Here is a 14,800-nt window from a genome sequence, read left to right on the forward strand (position 1 = left end):
AGCTGACTGGAAAGAAGAGGCTCTGGAGATTGGAACAGGAATAGGGGTTCCTAAGAAAGGCAGCAAAATGGCACTGAATCAATGGAGACATGACAGCTAGTTGCTAGGAAAGTAGACATGGCAGGACCTAGTGATAAGGGTGGTGGGTGAAGGAGAAAAAGGGTCCAACCTGATTGGCTTCATGGATGCATGATTTGTACAGCTACACTCAGCAGACCCTGTGCTAGGTTAATGCTCTGCTGTCATTGTCTTTATTAATAATAAAGAAATTCCACATTTATACCCTGCTAATTATGCCAGGCCTATTCCTGGGTTTCTGTCTAAGGAGTTTCTGTCTGGGTTTCTGTCTAAGGAGTGAACCATATTGCCAATAATTCAAATGGGAAATGACTCATCTTGTTCTCTAAAGAGTGATGAAGAAATGAGCTCAGTTTTGCATGAATCTTATTTGCCTATATGTCATCAAAGTGGAGGTACTCAATGGCTTGTTAGAAATTGGATGCAAAGAAAGAAAAAGAAAAAGACAGTTCAATTTCAGGTACAGGGTATAGATGTGGATGCAGGGGAGTCAGAAAAAAAACAGTTGGTGGAGCCTCCATGCTGGATGAATGTGTGTGGAGGGAAAGGTGGGGACAAAGCCTTTAGGAACAATGATTTTTTTTTAATTTTTTTAATTATTTTTTTATTTTATGTTTATGCATGTTTTGCCTGCATGTAGGTAAGTGCACCCATGTCATGCAATGCCTGCAGAGGACAGAAGAGGTTGTTGGATCCCCTGGAACTGGAGTTATGGACAACTGTGGGTGCTGGGATTTGAACCCGGGTCCTCTGCAAGAACAGCCAGTGTTCTTAACTGCTGAGCCATCTCTCTAGCCCAAGAGCAATGATGTTTAAGTGATCTGAGGTCAAGAGAAATAAAAGAGTCAAAATCCAAAAGGAAACATTTGGAATTGTGTTCTAGAAGCCCAGATAAAAGAAGTCTTAAAGACAGAGGAAGTGATCGTCTGAGGCAAATGCCACCAAGAGATCAAACAGGACCACAGTGCATTTCTTTCAGCAATGACAGCGACAGGTAAGCTAACAACTTGGTGGAGATGGATGCTGAGCTGTGTTTGATGGGTGACGGGGGGGGGGGGGGGGGGGGAGCTACAAGGAAGCAGAAAACCTGAAGACAAGAGACTGGACCATAGAAGGAAAGGTACAGAGGGTGGGAGGTGTGCATGCTAAAGGCAGAGCTCTTTTCCTTCTTAAGATGGGAGGAAATCCAGCAGGTTTTTATGTGAGAGCATTGCTCTTAGGGGATGAGTAGAGGGAAGTACAAGGTGAGATTAGACGTTGACGATTCACTGATGGAGAGGTCAGAAGGTAAGTGGCATATACTCTCTCCCCGTACATACACATGCAAGTTTCAAGCAACCTACAATCTAGGGGAATGGCTCAGTGAACAAAATGCTTGCCATATAAAAGCAAGAGGACCTGAGTTTGGATCCCCTGAGCCCATATAAAAACCAGGCACATTGTCAGGCAAACAATTTTAAAAACAAAAGAGGAGCTAAATGGCACTTGGAACTCACAACTTCTGTATATGAAAAACTGCAATACGAACCTTTGGTCTAGAGCTCTAAAAGCTAAGCAAGAAGAAAATAAGTTTGCCTTTTACTATTTTTCCTGTAAACTCTATAGACCTCCATTGCAGTACTAGACCCCCATTCTCCCTGCTTTGTGGGCTGGGCAGCCAGTGTTGAGGATTCCAGGCATCAGGGAGGCCAGATCTCCTGACTGCAGCCTGGGCAAGTGCTGATTTGGTGAATAATTAATGCACATTTCTAAACTCGCAGAACAGCTTGCTCTATGGTCTAATGATTAAACTTCCCTAGGCCTGATTTCATTGCAGCTAAGTTAAAAACTGACCAATTAGCCACTTAATCCCTTCTCCTTGAAATGACTGGAAAACAAATCTGGTCCAACTGACTTATACTCCACTCATTCCAGGCACGTTTGTCCAGTACTAAAGAACAGTACTAAAGAAAGCTCTAAGGCTGACTCCATACATAGTTAAAAGCAACTGAACTGGGAAAACTCTCAGAAAGGCAGTAGGGTCTGGTCCTGGAGCTTCTGTTTACCCCACTTAACCAGTCAGGCCAACCTCTCCACTTATACACAGTGGGCTGGCTGCAAGATTTGGTGAGATTCCGTTTTGTTTTTAGTATGGAAAAGGGTGTCTGGTGAAAAAAATCTCCATTTTCTTAGTTGTGTCAACTTTTCCACCGTGGGGTGGGAAAAGCAGTCCAAGAAATTACAATTAAAGCCACTGTCTGGGTTAAGGAACGAAGTAGGCTGTTTCTTTTTGTTCGAACACATGGATTATTCAGAGCGATGACCTCCTGGGTAGCAGGGACTTCAGGTATGTCCAGAATAAAAGCGTGTTCAAAAAAAGCGCAATGTAGACCTGTGTCCCTTCTTCCTAAGAAACTAAGACAATACACATGTCACGCCCACCCATAGCCCTTGCTCTTGAAGCTGGGGTGTGGGGTAAGGATGTAGATGGGGCAATTCAAGTTTTAAAGAACCATACAAGTCGGCTCCCTTTTTAACCCAACCCACCTTCCCGGGCTAGGTGCCTGAACTCCTAGCCTGATGCATCTTTCCTGGACTTCTTGCAAATGTAAATGTACCAGTCCACGGTAGGTCCTACCCAGCACCCGTCGCCAGCAGATCTGCACACTTAACCCGAGACCAGACCCAATGCATCCCACCCCTCGGCTCTCCACTTCGGACGCACACCCGGAGCAGACCCGCCAGCCCAGGCTTGGAACTGGAAGCACCCAAGGCCAGCAGCGACCGCAGACGCGGCCTTAAAACAAAAGAGGCGCCTGGGTAGGTGGGACCCAGACCTTACCCCCTCCTCGCCAACTTGCAGCCTCCCGCCCCCTCGGCCCCCGCTGTCCTTGTGCGCATGAGCAGAGGCGCCTCCCTCGGTTCCTCCCAAGGCTAAACTTTCTAATTCCCTTCTTTGGGCTCGGGGCTGGCCGGAGCGGCGAGAGCGCTTCCCCGGCCGGGTGAGGAGAACAAAGTGTCCGCGCTGCTTGGCCCCTTCCCCGACCCAGCCCCGGCTTCCGTGGGAGCGGCAGGAAATGGAAGGGCCCCTCCGGTCTCTCTCAACATTTGCCTTTTCCCCCCTCTACCTCTCCAGAAAGGAAGACGCAAAGAAAAGGCAGGCAGCTCGCCCGGCGCTCGCTCCTTCCTGTGCCGCGTCCCCTCCACAGCAGGGACTGGACATGGGGCTGCTCCAGGTGTTCGCCTTGGCTGTCCTAGGTAATTCGGAGGGAAGGGTGGGGGAAGGGTTGTGCTCCGGGCTTCGGCGAAGAAAATCCCCAAACCCGTTTGTCCCCGATTTGAATGGAGCCTTGGGAGAACGGGAGAGAGGGACTGGTTGGAAACGACGCCCCTGGGACCGGTCGCCGCCTCCCTAGACTCGGAGGTGGCCGGGGACCGCGCACGCGGAGCACCGCGGACCCGCATCCCCGGGGCTCGGCGACCTGCCAAGGCCATCGCTCCTTTGCACCCTGTGCGAATTCCTGCTGTTTCCCCACCGCGGAAGGCAGGCTTCCTAGGGTAGCTGGGCTGGCGGCGGAGAATCCTCGAAGAACCCATTACGCACGAAAGTGCTCGGGCCCCAGCCCTGCCTTCGTCTTGGGAACAGATTGGAGCCATGTGGCTTTAATTAACCATCGCTGTTTGTCTCGGGATGGCACCGTGAACAGCTGGGTTGGGTGCTTTGCTGGGATGGCAGAACGTTGAAGCCACTCCGGAGCTGCAGGCACACAGCGATTCGCCTGTAGCTCCGGGAAGCGGCTTTCACCCACCGCCCACTCGGCGCCTCACCCTCCAGGATCGCCTGTGACCCCGGCGCGTGCACGCCTGTTCACGGAATTCCCACACTCACACCAAGGATGCGCGCACTGCTACGTGCACGCGGCTTCTCACGCACGAAGTGTGCAGTGCGTGGCGGTCAGCCTCACTGCGCCCTGGTCCAGGCACGTCGAAGTGGCCCTGTCACAAAGTCCACATTTTGCGGCAGGGCTTCTGGCCTGGGGCAGATCACTGTAGACAAAAAACCTCGAGTGCGTTTCCCAAGAATGATGCGCTCAGCTACCTGCTGGACAAATCTGGTGACGTGCCTGGGTTTCTCCATGTCCTTGCTTTCCCGGCCACTCCTGCGCCTATCTCTCCATTGTGTTTTTCGTGTGTTTTCCCTTTTTCTGAATCCTCTCTGTCTGCTCCTCTTGCTGTTTTCCTTTTGCTCCTGTTGTCCGCTCCTTTCCTTCTCCCCCACCCCCCAACCTTGTTGCTTGCCTCTCTCGTAGCCCTGTGCCGCACCGGAGTGCGCGCTCAGGAGCCGGAGTTCAGTTATGGCTGTGCGGAAGGCAGCTGCTACCCTGCCACCGGTGACCTTCTCATCGGCCGAGCTCAGAAGCTCTCAGTGACCTCGACCTGCGGACTGCACAAGCCGGAGCCCTACTGCATCGTCAGCCACCTGCAGGTGAGCGCGGTCAGACTGGTGCACGAGCCGCAGCTGCAGCCTCCTGGAAGCAGACCCAAGGGGCATGCCCTGGGGACTCCGCATCCTGCTGGCAATCCAGATAGGAAGCACGGCCAGCCCGGGAGCCCTGGGATTTGGCTGGTAGCTCACCCTGTCGCCCCCATCTCCGTTTACACTATTATATCCGCTAAACATTTCCTACGACTGTCAACTACCACCATAAGTAAGGAAAGCCGGGGCTGCGGACCCGCATGTGCCTTGCCTGATCCTGGATGTTTTTTTTGTTGTTTGTTCCACTGTCTTTGAAAGTGTGTGTTGAAGACGGTTTACTCTCTTCTTTGTATACTGAGCTACGATGTTGGGTTTCCCATCTTTCTTTTGGGCATAAAGGTATTGGAAACACTGAAGCCTTGCAAGGTGATTCAGTCAAGAGTCGTACATTTCCTTCCTTAAAATGCCCTGGTTGTCATGGCATTGTGATAGTGGAAGACCGAAATGAATTCTCAGGGCATTACCTGCTTCCAAAAATGGACCCAGGTTTTAGAATACAGAGGTCATGTTTCTATAGTCTGAGCTAATGTAAAAGAAAACACACCATATGCTATCCAGAGTAACAATCCTTTTCCTAGATTTTTTCCAAAGGTGGCTGGGAATCAGGCCTCTAACTATAGCTAAAGATGTCAGTCTCACAAGTGGGGAAAATTTCAAGCTAATTGCTTCGAACATGCTCAGTCCACCCACGTGGGCAACTGCCCGTGCAATAGGAGGACAGAGTGACCTGGGATTTGCTCTACAGAGGCTTCAGATGGAGCCACTTTTACAAAGCAGAAAGTCCATTCTGGAGATCTGGTAAATTAAAACGAAGGAATGTGGTGAAGTGGATTCCACTCATTTGCTTCCAGGTTTTTAACAGAGCTGTCTAGACTGCTTCCTCCTGATTAGAAGGGAGGCTATAATTAAACTTTTTTTTTAAGTCCTGGTAATTGTTCTTCATTACTAGTTTCCTTGACTACAAGTTAATGAAGGCAGTTACTGTTACCTTTTCTAATACTAGCATTTCTATTTTACCTAAACTGTCTTGCCCACATTTGCTTCAGTGGTGAGGGCATCCTGTCAATGAATTACCAGATTCTGAAATCAGCTTTGACCACAGTGAAAACTGGATTTAACAGCAGGTAGAGCCAGCTTCTCTACTTTGTATGGTTACTCGTGAAATTATGTAGTTCTTGTCACACATATTTTTTTCTGAAACACTGAGAGGGTATAAAAACTAAAGCAGGAATATTAAATCCTGGATTCCCATGCATCCTGACCCCCACTCCCCACACCTGCCTCTTTTTCTCTAACATCTTCAAATTGTTTTTGACAAAAAGCTAATCAAATAAATACAAATGTAAAAGTGCACTTGATAACGGACTTAACATTGCTCTTGACCAAATTCTACTTATGTATCGGTTTGTATATATTAAGTCCTTAACATCGTTTTTAAAAGTAAGAACAATCTGTATTCCAGAAAATGTAGGTACTGAGTAAAGTTCCATATAGAAAAGAATCTATTAATTCTTGATGTTTATGATCTACCCTGATGTACTTCAGAGAATAGCTAGAGGTCTGCCCACTGCCTGGGTGGCTGTGACTGCCATTTTAGGAAGAAAGAATATGAGAGATTTTTCTCATTTTACTACTACTGAAACCAAAGTCTAGCAACATTCCAGCTAGAGTCCAAGTGGAGTTCTTTGAAATGGCCTCAATTTATAGTGGTCCCAACATAACAGGATAGCTCAGTATCCCCTTTCCCAATACTCTTAGTAGTTTTCAGGTTCGCCTGCTTGCTTGGGCAGAATAGAGATGAAGAAGCCCAGCTCTGTGGTCCCTACAGCCTCTCTACTATCTGTCTAATACTTAGTTTCTGCCTTATGTAGGTTTTAGGAAACCAGGCCAAGTGAATTGTTTTTAACCCCCTTTCATTTTCAGTTTGCGTTATGTCAGCAAAAACTCTCTAATACCTCTCCTACATTTTACTCCAAAGTAAGCTGCTCTGGATACTTACAGAGATTAAAATTTAAGCTTAGACATTTGATTTTGATTAAATTTGTAGCTTTTGGAAACAATGTTCTATGTTATTCTTGATCTTGAATTTGCAAGAAAGGAGGAAATTATTTTGGAGTATTTTAGACAACTCAGTAAATTTTTGAGAAATTTTTTTTCATTTACCTTTTTTGAAGCTAGTGATTTGGTTTTTTTGTACTGTGGACTTACTGAGTTTTTAAGAGATTGCTTCATAGACTCACAAAACTGTCTTGTTTTCAGGAAGACAAGAAATGCTTCATATGTGATTCCCGAGAACCTTATCATGACACCCTCAATCCTGACAGCCATCTCATTGAAAATGTGGTCACCACGTTTGCTCCAAACCGCCTTAAGATCTGGTGGCAGTCTGAAAATGGTATGTGGTTGGTGTGGGAACAAGTTCCATGGAATGTGACTGGTAACCTGAAAGGAGTTCACAGGTTCCTGGATGTGTCACTGTGACCTGCCTCTCTATCCAGTGCTGAGAACCCCTGAGAGATTTACTGCCTGGCTGCCTGGAGCACTCACTTGTCTTGACCATATCTGACCCTCCTCCCTGAAGCTTGTGCCCTGTAAGAAAGCAGTCTTTGATGCTAGACCCAATGAGTATTAACAGGCCTCACCCTAAGGGGGCTCTCTGGGCAGTGGGTGTGTGCTAAGGCCAGTCAGGAGAGGGCATGGGAAGGCCCTGTGTATCTCAGGCCCTTACTGCCCCACAGAACACAATGGTTTTCATTGTTATCAACCCCTCCAAAAGGACAAACTCACAGCCCCTCCCCCATCTTTCAGCTCCAGAAAATTTCATGATATAACTAATAGTACCTTAAAATAAGCACTGTGCTGTAATTTTGCCAAGTCTGGACAGGCTATGGCTCCATGTTAAGCAGTTGTCAGTGATGGGAATGCAGCCCCTTTTCCTTTTCGGTATTTGGTTTAATACATTGATCGGATATGTTAATACTGCTGTAAAACTGAGGCCATATGAAATTTAAGAAATAAAGGTAGAGTTGGTGTTTTGGTTAATTAACAGTATAGCATTAGATTTTAGATTGATTTTGGAAACAAGATCTTTTATATGTCTGTAGCAGAAGCTGGCTTTGAACTTGCAATCCTCCTGCCTTGCCTCTCAACTGCTGAGAATACAGGAAGTGCCACCATAGATGTCTGACTTCATTAAATCTTATTTTAAAAATTGTGAAAAGGGTCTTGGAAGAAGTGATGCCTGGCTGTAAACAGCTTGGAAAGACCAGTTCTTCATTATCTGCCTTGTCCCAAGGGGGCTCTGAGATGCAGCCATTTTCATTCATCATTCTGTCAAAAGCAATTTCTTTAGTGTCTTCTTTGTTACTGGTTGTGAGTTTCAGATTTTCTAGATGACTCCGTTTCTAAAGAGAGTTGCTTGTTCATCGGTTGGCTTTGGGAATCCATTGGTTACAAATGTGATTGAGAGATGAGCCCTCAGAAAGCACACAGTATTTGGATTAACTTTTACAGAATTAGTAATTCCTACAGGGGAATATCCTGGTTGATAGGTCAGTGTAAAAGATGCTTCAAATCTGAATCACAGAGGACATCAGAAATAGCATTAGAGCCCTCTTTATGAGCAGGGGCTAGGAGTACTTCTTGACTGCCCACATTCTACAATGAAGCAGAAAGACCATTAGAAGTTTGCCTGGACACTAGGAGTCAGACCACCCCCACTTAAGCCAAGAGGCAGTAAAATAGTTTTTCATGTGATAAAAGGTTTTTCTTAGTGATTCAGGAGTTAATCGGCTTCTATGGCTTTTTTTTTTTTTTTAAACAAAAGGTCTCAAATGCCAGAAAGATTTTGCAAACTGAGGGACTTGAGCTCTGTCACGCAGATTAGATGAGATCAGACAGATAGAATTTGCCCTGCAGAAAGTCAGGATTGTTACTATAACTTGTCATATCTTTGTTGTCTGATAGTTCACAATTGAAGACTCTCCCCCTGATTGTGACTTTATCTCCTTTCTGTGTGTTTTGCACAAGTTGGGTGGATACATGGTAGTGTTGAATCCTAGTGCTCAAGTTCAGGGACTGGCCTAAAATGCACCACGGTTTTTGGTGACTCTTCACAGTGATCTGTTCTCAGACCTGGCAAGTCGCATACACTATAAAATGATCTTGTTTCTCTTCTCCATGGATTTTTTTTTCTTATTAAAAGAAAAAGCCCAAGCCATCCTGCTTTATCAGGCTGTGAATCTAAATGGAATGTTCTTTAGGCACACACAGTGTGGCGTAAGTTCTATGTTACAGGAATGGTACTAGTCTTACTTTGTACTTTACATTATTTCCTTATCTTTTAATTTTGAACAAATATCATAAGTTTTTAAAAGCCTAGAAGAGGAGAGATGTATAGTTGCTTAGCTAATAGCTCACTAAAAAAAATAAATGTCCAGAGTAGTTTTGTAAGATGATTCTTTTTAATTAATTAGATAAGGTTCATTGGTATGATTTTAGTGTTTTTCTTTAACATTCCAACTAACTCATATCCGTTCCAGTGACCACTTTTCCCCCTTGGTCGACTTGGCCATTTTCCAGTGAGCAAGTTTATTTCAAAAGGTCCTACAGATTTCCTGAAAATATACCAGCAGTAACATGATTCATTCTGACACATTCCTGTCTTCCTGCTTTTACAAGACTTCTTTGGCTAGGGAAGATGGACCTTAAAGGCACCTTCCTATAGGGAAGGTGAACAGTCTCCTTGCTCCAGGGGGCAGCCTAGAGGGCCCTAGGGGGTGGGGGAAGTGCTTCCCATCCCAGGAATTCCAGTGGCCTTTTTAGTGTGTTCTAGTGGGTCCCTCTGACCCTCAGGGCACTGTGCACTGTGCAAAGGCTCATTTGTTTGTTCAGGCTTTCCCCCCTGAAAGGGAAGAAGTCAGTGTTTGTTCAGGGCCAGGTTTATTTATTTGACTGGTTCTTTACCTTATTAATATTGTTTTTCAGATGCAGAACTAACACCTGAGGTTGTCCCAGTAAGGTTAAGTTTCCCTGAGCTGGGCAGTGGTAGGCTCATTTGTGGCAGACTCATCTGTTTTCTTTGCTGTCATATAAAGAAAAGGAGTATTTGTGTTTCTGCTGTGTCCCTGGACTTTGGACTGCAAGCGGACTCCCTACTGTGCACAGGAAGTGACCCCCCCCCACACACACACATAGTCATTTGTCTTTGGGGGTTTTGGACAGTGATTCAGGCTTCCTAAGCAAATGTCTGTCTTGACAACACTGAGGGGTGTTCTGTCAGATGTCTTATTGCAGTGAGCAGATACAGTAAACTGATCTCTGGAGTGATTTATGGAAAACTGAAGCATCATTCTAAATTGTGCCTCACAACAAAATAAGTGCAAAGGATTATCATTAATACCTTCATCTTTAAAGTGCATTTAAAGACGATTTCTACGGGCGCTTAAAGATCACTTAAGAAAGTGGTCTTAGGAGTTTAGATGTTCTGTTGACCTCACCATTTTCTTCTGTATTTTAAAAAAATCTGTAGGCTTGGAAAATGTAACTATCCAGTTGGATTTGGAAGCTGAATTCCATTTCACTCATCTCATCATGACCTTCAAGGTATGGAATCCCAACCTTTCTCACACCTAGTACTGCATAATCTCACACCTAGTACTAGCACTGCATAATTTCCCCATTCAGAAGCAATGTTTATTGTGAGTTGGCCTTAATGGGAATTTAAATGTTATTGTTGTTATAAATTGGGATAATTGAGCAGTTTTTAAAACACGGGTATGAATAACTAGCTTTAACAAATACATTATCTTCATAGATATAAGTAGAGAGTATCTCTATTCTAAGGTAATTCAACTATAAACTTTCAATTAGAGATCTTTTCCCCACATAGAGAAAGGGAGTGTGGACTCCATCCCAAACCACAATAAAACATGTGCAGGGTGCGTCTCTATTCCCATGTGTTTATATTTTAATGTTGACTTTGGTAACCAAAAGGGAAATATATTTTCTTTAGTTTTCAAGGCTTTGCAAAATTTGTGGGAAGAGTTTTATAGTTCCTGAAGAAATGTGCATGCCTTCTTAAATGTTGATTTTTCGGAGATGCAAAATGACTCCAGGACTGGGGAATGCCTCTTTACAAAGTGCCTTTGTTTCTTCTTAAGCAGCTGCCTGGAAATGACAGACTTCACATGGCTTAAAGTACATGTTGGTACACATAAAACCCATAATTTGCTTATTGCTTCCCAGATTAAAATCACTTTTGAATAGCTTTCGGTTGGAGTCGGGGCCTTATCAGCACCCTCTCAGATTAGGAAGAAGTGTTGGGGATTGGTTTACCACTTGGGCAAGGAGCCACCGAAAGTCTCACTTGTCTCCAGCACTCAAGCCTGAGAAACCAAGGGGCAAGGGTGGGCGTGGGAGTCAGATGTGACTAGGAAGGTCATCAGGCTGCATCGTGGTTCCCAGGCCTGCGCACCTCATCCCCCTTCCCTGCCAAGTGACTTGTGACTGCTGGGATGGGAAGGTTTATCCTGATACCCGATACTGAGAGTGGTTGGGAAGGCTTTCCCTAAATGACTCATCAGGGACTCCTTGTCACCAACCTTGAGCTTTCAGTGACCATGCTCAATCCAGTGGTTAAATTGAAACACGGCCCCACATGAGAATCTCATCTTCATGTTATATCACACTTTAAAATATTTGTAACTGGGCTGAGTGTGGTGGTGCACGCCTTTAATCCCAGCATTCGGGAAACAGAAACAGGCGGATCTCTGTGAGATCCAGGCTAGCCTAGTCTACATAGTGAGTTACAGGCCAGATGGGGCTACAGGGAGACCCTGTCTCAAAAACAAAACAAACTATTCACAATCCTCCTTATTGATGTTTGTGGTCCTGTCTTTGGAGATGGCATCTGCTCAAGTACATGGATGGTTCTCAGTTCATTTACATTCCAAAGCCCTTTGAATGCATATTTTGTAGTTGCATGCTCATTCAAGGGAATACAATGGGTCAAAGATGAAATTCTGTGCATAAGTGTAAAAGGTCTGAGGGAGGAGGTAGTGGCTAAACTGATATGGGATCTGTGGGTGCAAGTTGTCAGGCTTCAGTATAAGGGAGATTTATGCTTCAGGTTCTAGCACCCATGGGATTGGGCAGAGTTGGGTATAAATTTATGTTCTCCTTCCTGATGAGTGTAGCATCCTCAGTGATAAGTTGGACTTGTGACCCAGCCCTGGGAACGGATAATCTTAACTGTGCAGGATAGCTTTAGTGTCAACTTGACACACCTGGGTTGAGGGCACCTCAGTTGGGGAATTGCCTCCATAGGACTGGTCTGTGGCCAAGTCTGTGGGGCATCTTCTTGATTGTTGAGTGATGTGGTAGGGCCCAGCCCACAGTGGGTGGTGCCACCCCTGGGCAGGTGGGCCTGTGTTGCCTAAGAAAGCAGTCTGAGTAGGGGCCAAGAGAGCAAGCCAGTAAGCAACATTCCTCCATGGCCTGTGCTCCAGCTCCTGCCTCCAGGTTCCTGTCCTGAGTTCCTACCTTGGGCTCCCTGATGAACTGCGACTTAGGAGATGTAAGCTGGCTAAACCCTTTTCTCCCCAAGTTGCTATTGATCAGAGTATTTTGTTACAGCAATGGAAAGACAGACTAGGAAATTAACTATATTACTATCCTGTCTACTTGATATCCTGGGAACCTGACAGTTTTTGTAAATGCTGTGCTTCAGCAGAAAGAAGTTAATATTAATTTTAGCCCGAGGTAAAGGAGAACAGTTCAGGAGGCAAGACCAGGGTTGCTGTTGAGCTGGGCCAAGAGGAATGAGTAGGGGTAAGAGATGAAGAAAACTGCTCTTAGTGGAGGAAACAATCCAAGAGTGAGGACCCTTTGGTGTGACCACTGGGCAGGGTTCATTGGTCAAGGACCATGTGGATTTGCCTTGAGTTGGGGTGGTAAGAGTGGCGAGGCAGGTTAGAGTCACAAGGACCTTGACTCCTTGCTGAAGACTGTGAACTTTGTAGGAAGGACGGAGCTACCACAAGAAACACAATCTGTGGTTCACAGAAAAGGCCCACAAGGAACAGGAGGGAAGGATGGGGACAAGGAAGAGAGGGGGCTGGCTACTGGGAGGTCAGCACTGGAGGCTGATGTTCACACAAAGGCGAGCAGGGAGTCTCACGTAGGAGGGGGAGACCTGCAGCCCCCGAGTCCTCTATTCCAGCTTGAATGAGGCTTATCAAAATGCTTGGGACCAGAAACATTTTGAACTTGGGAGTTTTAAAAAAATTATCTATTCTAGATTTAATTAAGAGAGAAAGCCAAAATGCACCAAATTCCAAAACTTTTTGAGTGTCAGACTTCAGAGTTCAAAAAAATTTCGGATTAAAAGGTCTGGCATGGTGATACGTTTGTAACCCCAGCACTTGGGAGTTTGAAGAAGAGGATCAGTTTGAAGCCACCTGGGCTACATAGCAAGACACTGTCTATAAAAGAAAAAAGGTTTGGATTTTATGTTTGGATTGCATAGAGAAGGCATTTCAAATTTCCAGATTAGGGAAGTTGTTTGGGGGGCACTTTGGTGTCACATGTATTCACCTGTTTCCACACTCTGCCACCCTTTGCTACTGCTGCCTTTGAGAATCAGTGCAGAGGAGGAGCCCCTGCTTCCTAAATGGTCATCTGGATGCTTTAGAATCAAAGGTTGACCTTGAAGTAGAGAAAGACTGGGGACAGAACCGCAGAAGGAAAGGAATGTATCCAAAGTAACCTAGAAGTCTGAGTGCTTAGAAAGATGGCGATCCCATTAATAGTGGTAATGGGAAAGGAAGAGGGGATAGGAACAAAGATGGAGAGACTCATTTAATTCTCAACCAGGCTGGCTATGGAGATGGCTGATTGCTAAGCTGATTGGGTTTTCTTAGACTAGAAAAACTCATTTTGCACATGCCCAGTGTGTTTTTGCTATAACCAGATGTTTCCAGTCTCTTGTTTATTCTGTGTTCAGAGGCCCCTCTGCACAGCAACATGGAGCCAGAAAAGGTTGATGACTAAGCAGAGTTGGGGAAAGGCTTCCGTTCTTTAGGTGAAGTGTGTTGTTCCAATTTCCAGCAGTTTCTTAACTCCACAGGAAGTTGAATGACTGGTCAATGGCCTATTGGGACTTAGAAGTTTCCAGAAGGGAAGGAGAAGCAAGCCCAACCAGGACAAGCTTTTCTCTGCTGCCTTTAGGCAGGCTCCTCCCAAGCCCTTCTAGGTCTTCCCAGCTGTGAGCTTGGCCTCATGGGAGTGCCCCATTAGTGCTTGGCAACAGCAGGCTCCTGTTGGTCATTGGGGTTTCCCACTCCCTACTTAAAAATTATTACCTAATACACTTTTCAGTTTAATAAAGCATTGCTTTCTTCTATGCCTGGATGTAGCTCAGTATCTGTTAAAGTCAGAATTACGAAGAAAGCTTGAAGAAAGGGTCATTTTTGCTACCTTTTATTATCAGTTCTCTGTAAGGGTTTCTGCCAAGTGATGATTTTAATTCAGAGGATTTGTATCTTTATTTTGGTTCTGTTTTCTAGATTGGCTGAACTTTCAATTTTCCTCCATGGTAATCTGATTTCCATGTCCCAAAATGCGCATACCATGTTCACGGGTGGGAAGCATCGGCCTGCTCACCTATTTTAGAGTTCCGGCTGCTTTGTCTCTTAATTCCACTTGACTTTGTTCCTCTCGCCTTCTTGAATCTTCAGCCTATTTTGAGGATTCAGTCTTTTTTCTTTCCCTCTGATACCCCACTTTTGTTTTTTATGTTCAATAACTCTGCATAAAAGTTATTTTTCTAAAGTATAGCCCATTCACTTAGTTGTCACTTAAATCTTCCTTTGTTCTCACTTCCAAAAGCAATCCCATTAACATAGCAAACGGGTATCTCCCTATGCTGACCACCAACTTCTACACTACTTCCACCCAATGCCTAGTAGCCACCTTTTAAGATGGGGGTTTGGGTCTGGAAATGGCTCAGCTGTTAAGAGAACTAAATGCTCTTTCAGAGGACCCAGGTTTGATTCCCAGCACCAACATGGTGGCTAACAACCATCCAAAACTCCAGTTCTATTGGTTCTGCCTCCCTCTTCTGGCCTCTATGGGCATTGCACACATATGGTGTATTTACATACATGCAGGCAAAATACTCATACACATAAAATATAAATAAATAAA

The 14,800-nt window shown here is 45.2% G+C and overlaps 1 protein-coding gene and 1 long non-coding RNA gene across 2 annotated transcripts in view; both read left to right on the forward strand.

Moving 5' to 3' along the window:
* The first annotated feature begins 457 nt into the window (after positions 1–457).
* LOC115069946 lies at positions 458–2,871 on the forward strand. The gene is made up of 3 exons (XR_003849180.1): positions 458–538; positions 962–1,072; positions 2,618–2,871. It is a non-coding gene; the product is annotated as an uncharacterized LOC115069946 (long non-coding RNA).
* Positions 2,872–2,937: 66 nt separating this feature from the next.
* The window catches only part of Lamb1 (laminin subunit beta 1), a 72,283-nt gene continuing 60,420 nt past the window's right edge, over positions 2,938–14,800 (forward strand). Inside the window, exons 1-5 of the mRNA XM_008830713.3 lie at positions 2,938–3,059; positions 3,194–3,315; positions 4,368–4,543; positions 6,854–6,989; positions 10,125–10,198. Coding sequence (XP_008828935.1) covers positions 3,279–3,315; positions 4,368–4,543; positions 6,854–6,989; positions 10,125–10,198 — 423 coding nt within the window. The 5' untranslated portion in view covers positions 2,938–3,059; positions 3,194–3,278. The remainder of the gene's footprint in view (positions 3,060–3,193; positions 3,316–4,367; positions 4,544–6,853; positions 6,990–10,124; positions 10,199–14,800) is intronic.

The sequence above is a fragment of the Nannospalax galili genome, unplaced genomic scaffold (assembly GCF_000622305.1).
Source record: "Nannospalax galili isolate Female #2095 unplaced genomic scaffold, S.galili_v1.0 scaffold312, whole genome shotgun sequence".
NCBI lineage: Eukaryota > Metazoa > Chordata > Mammalia > Rodentia > Spalacidae > Nannospalax > Nannospalax galili.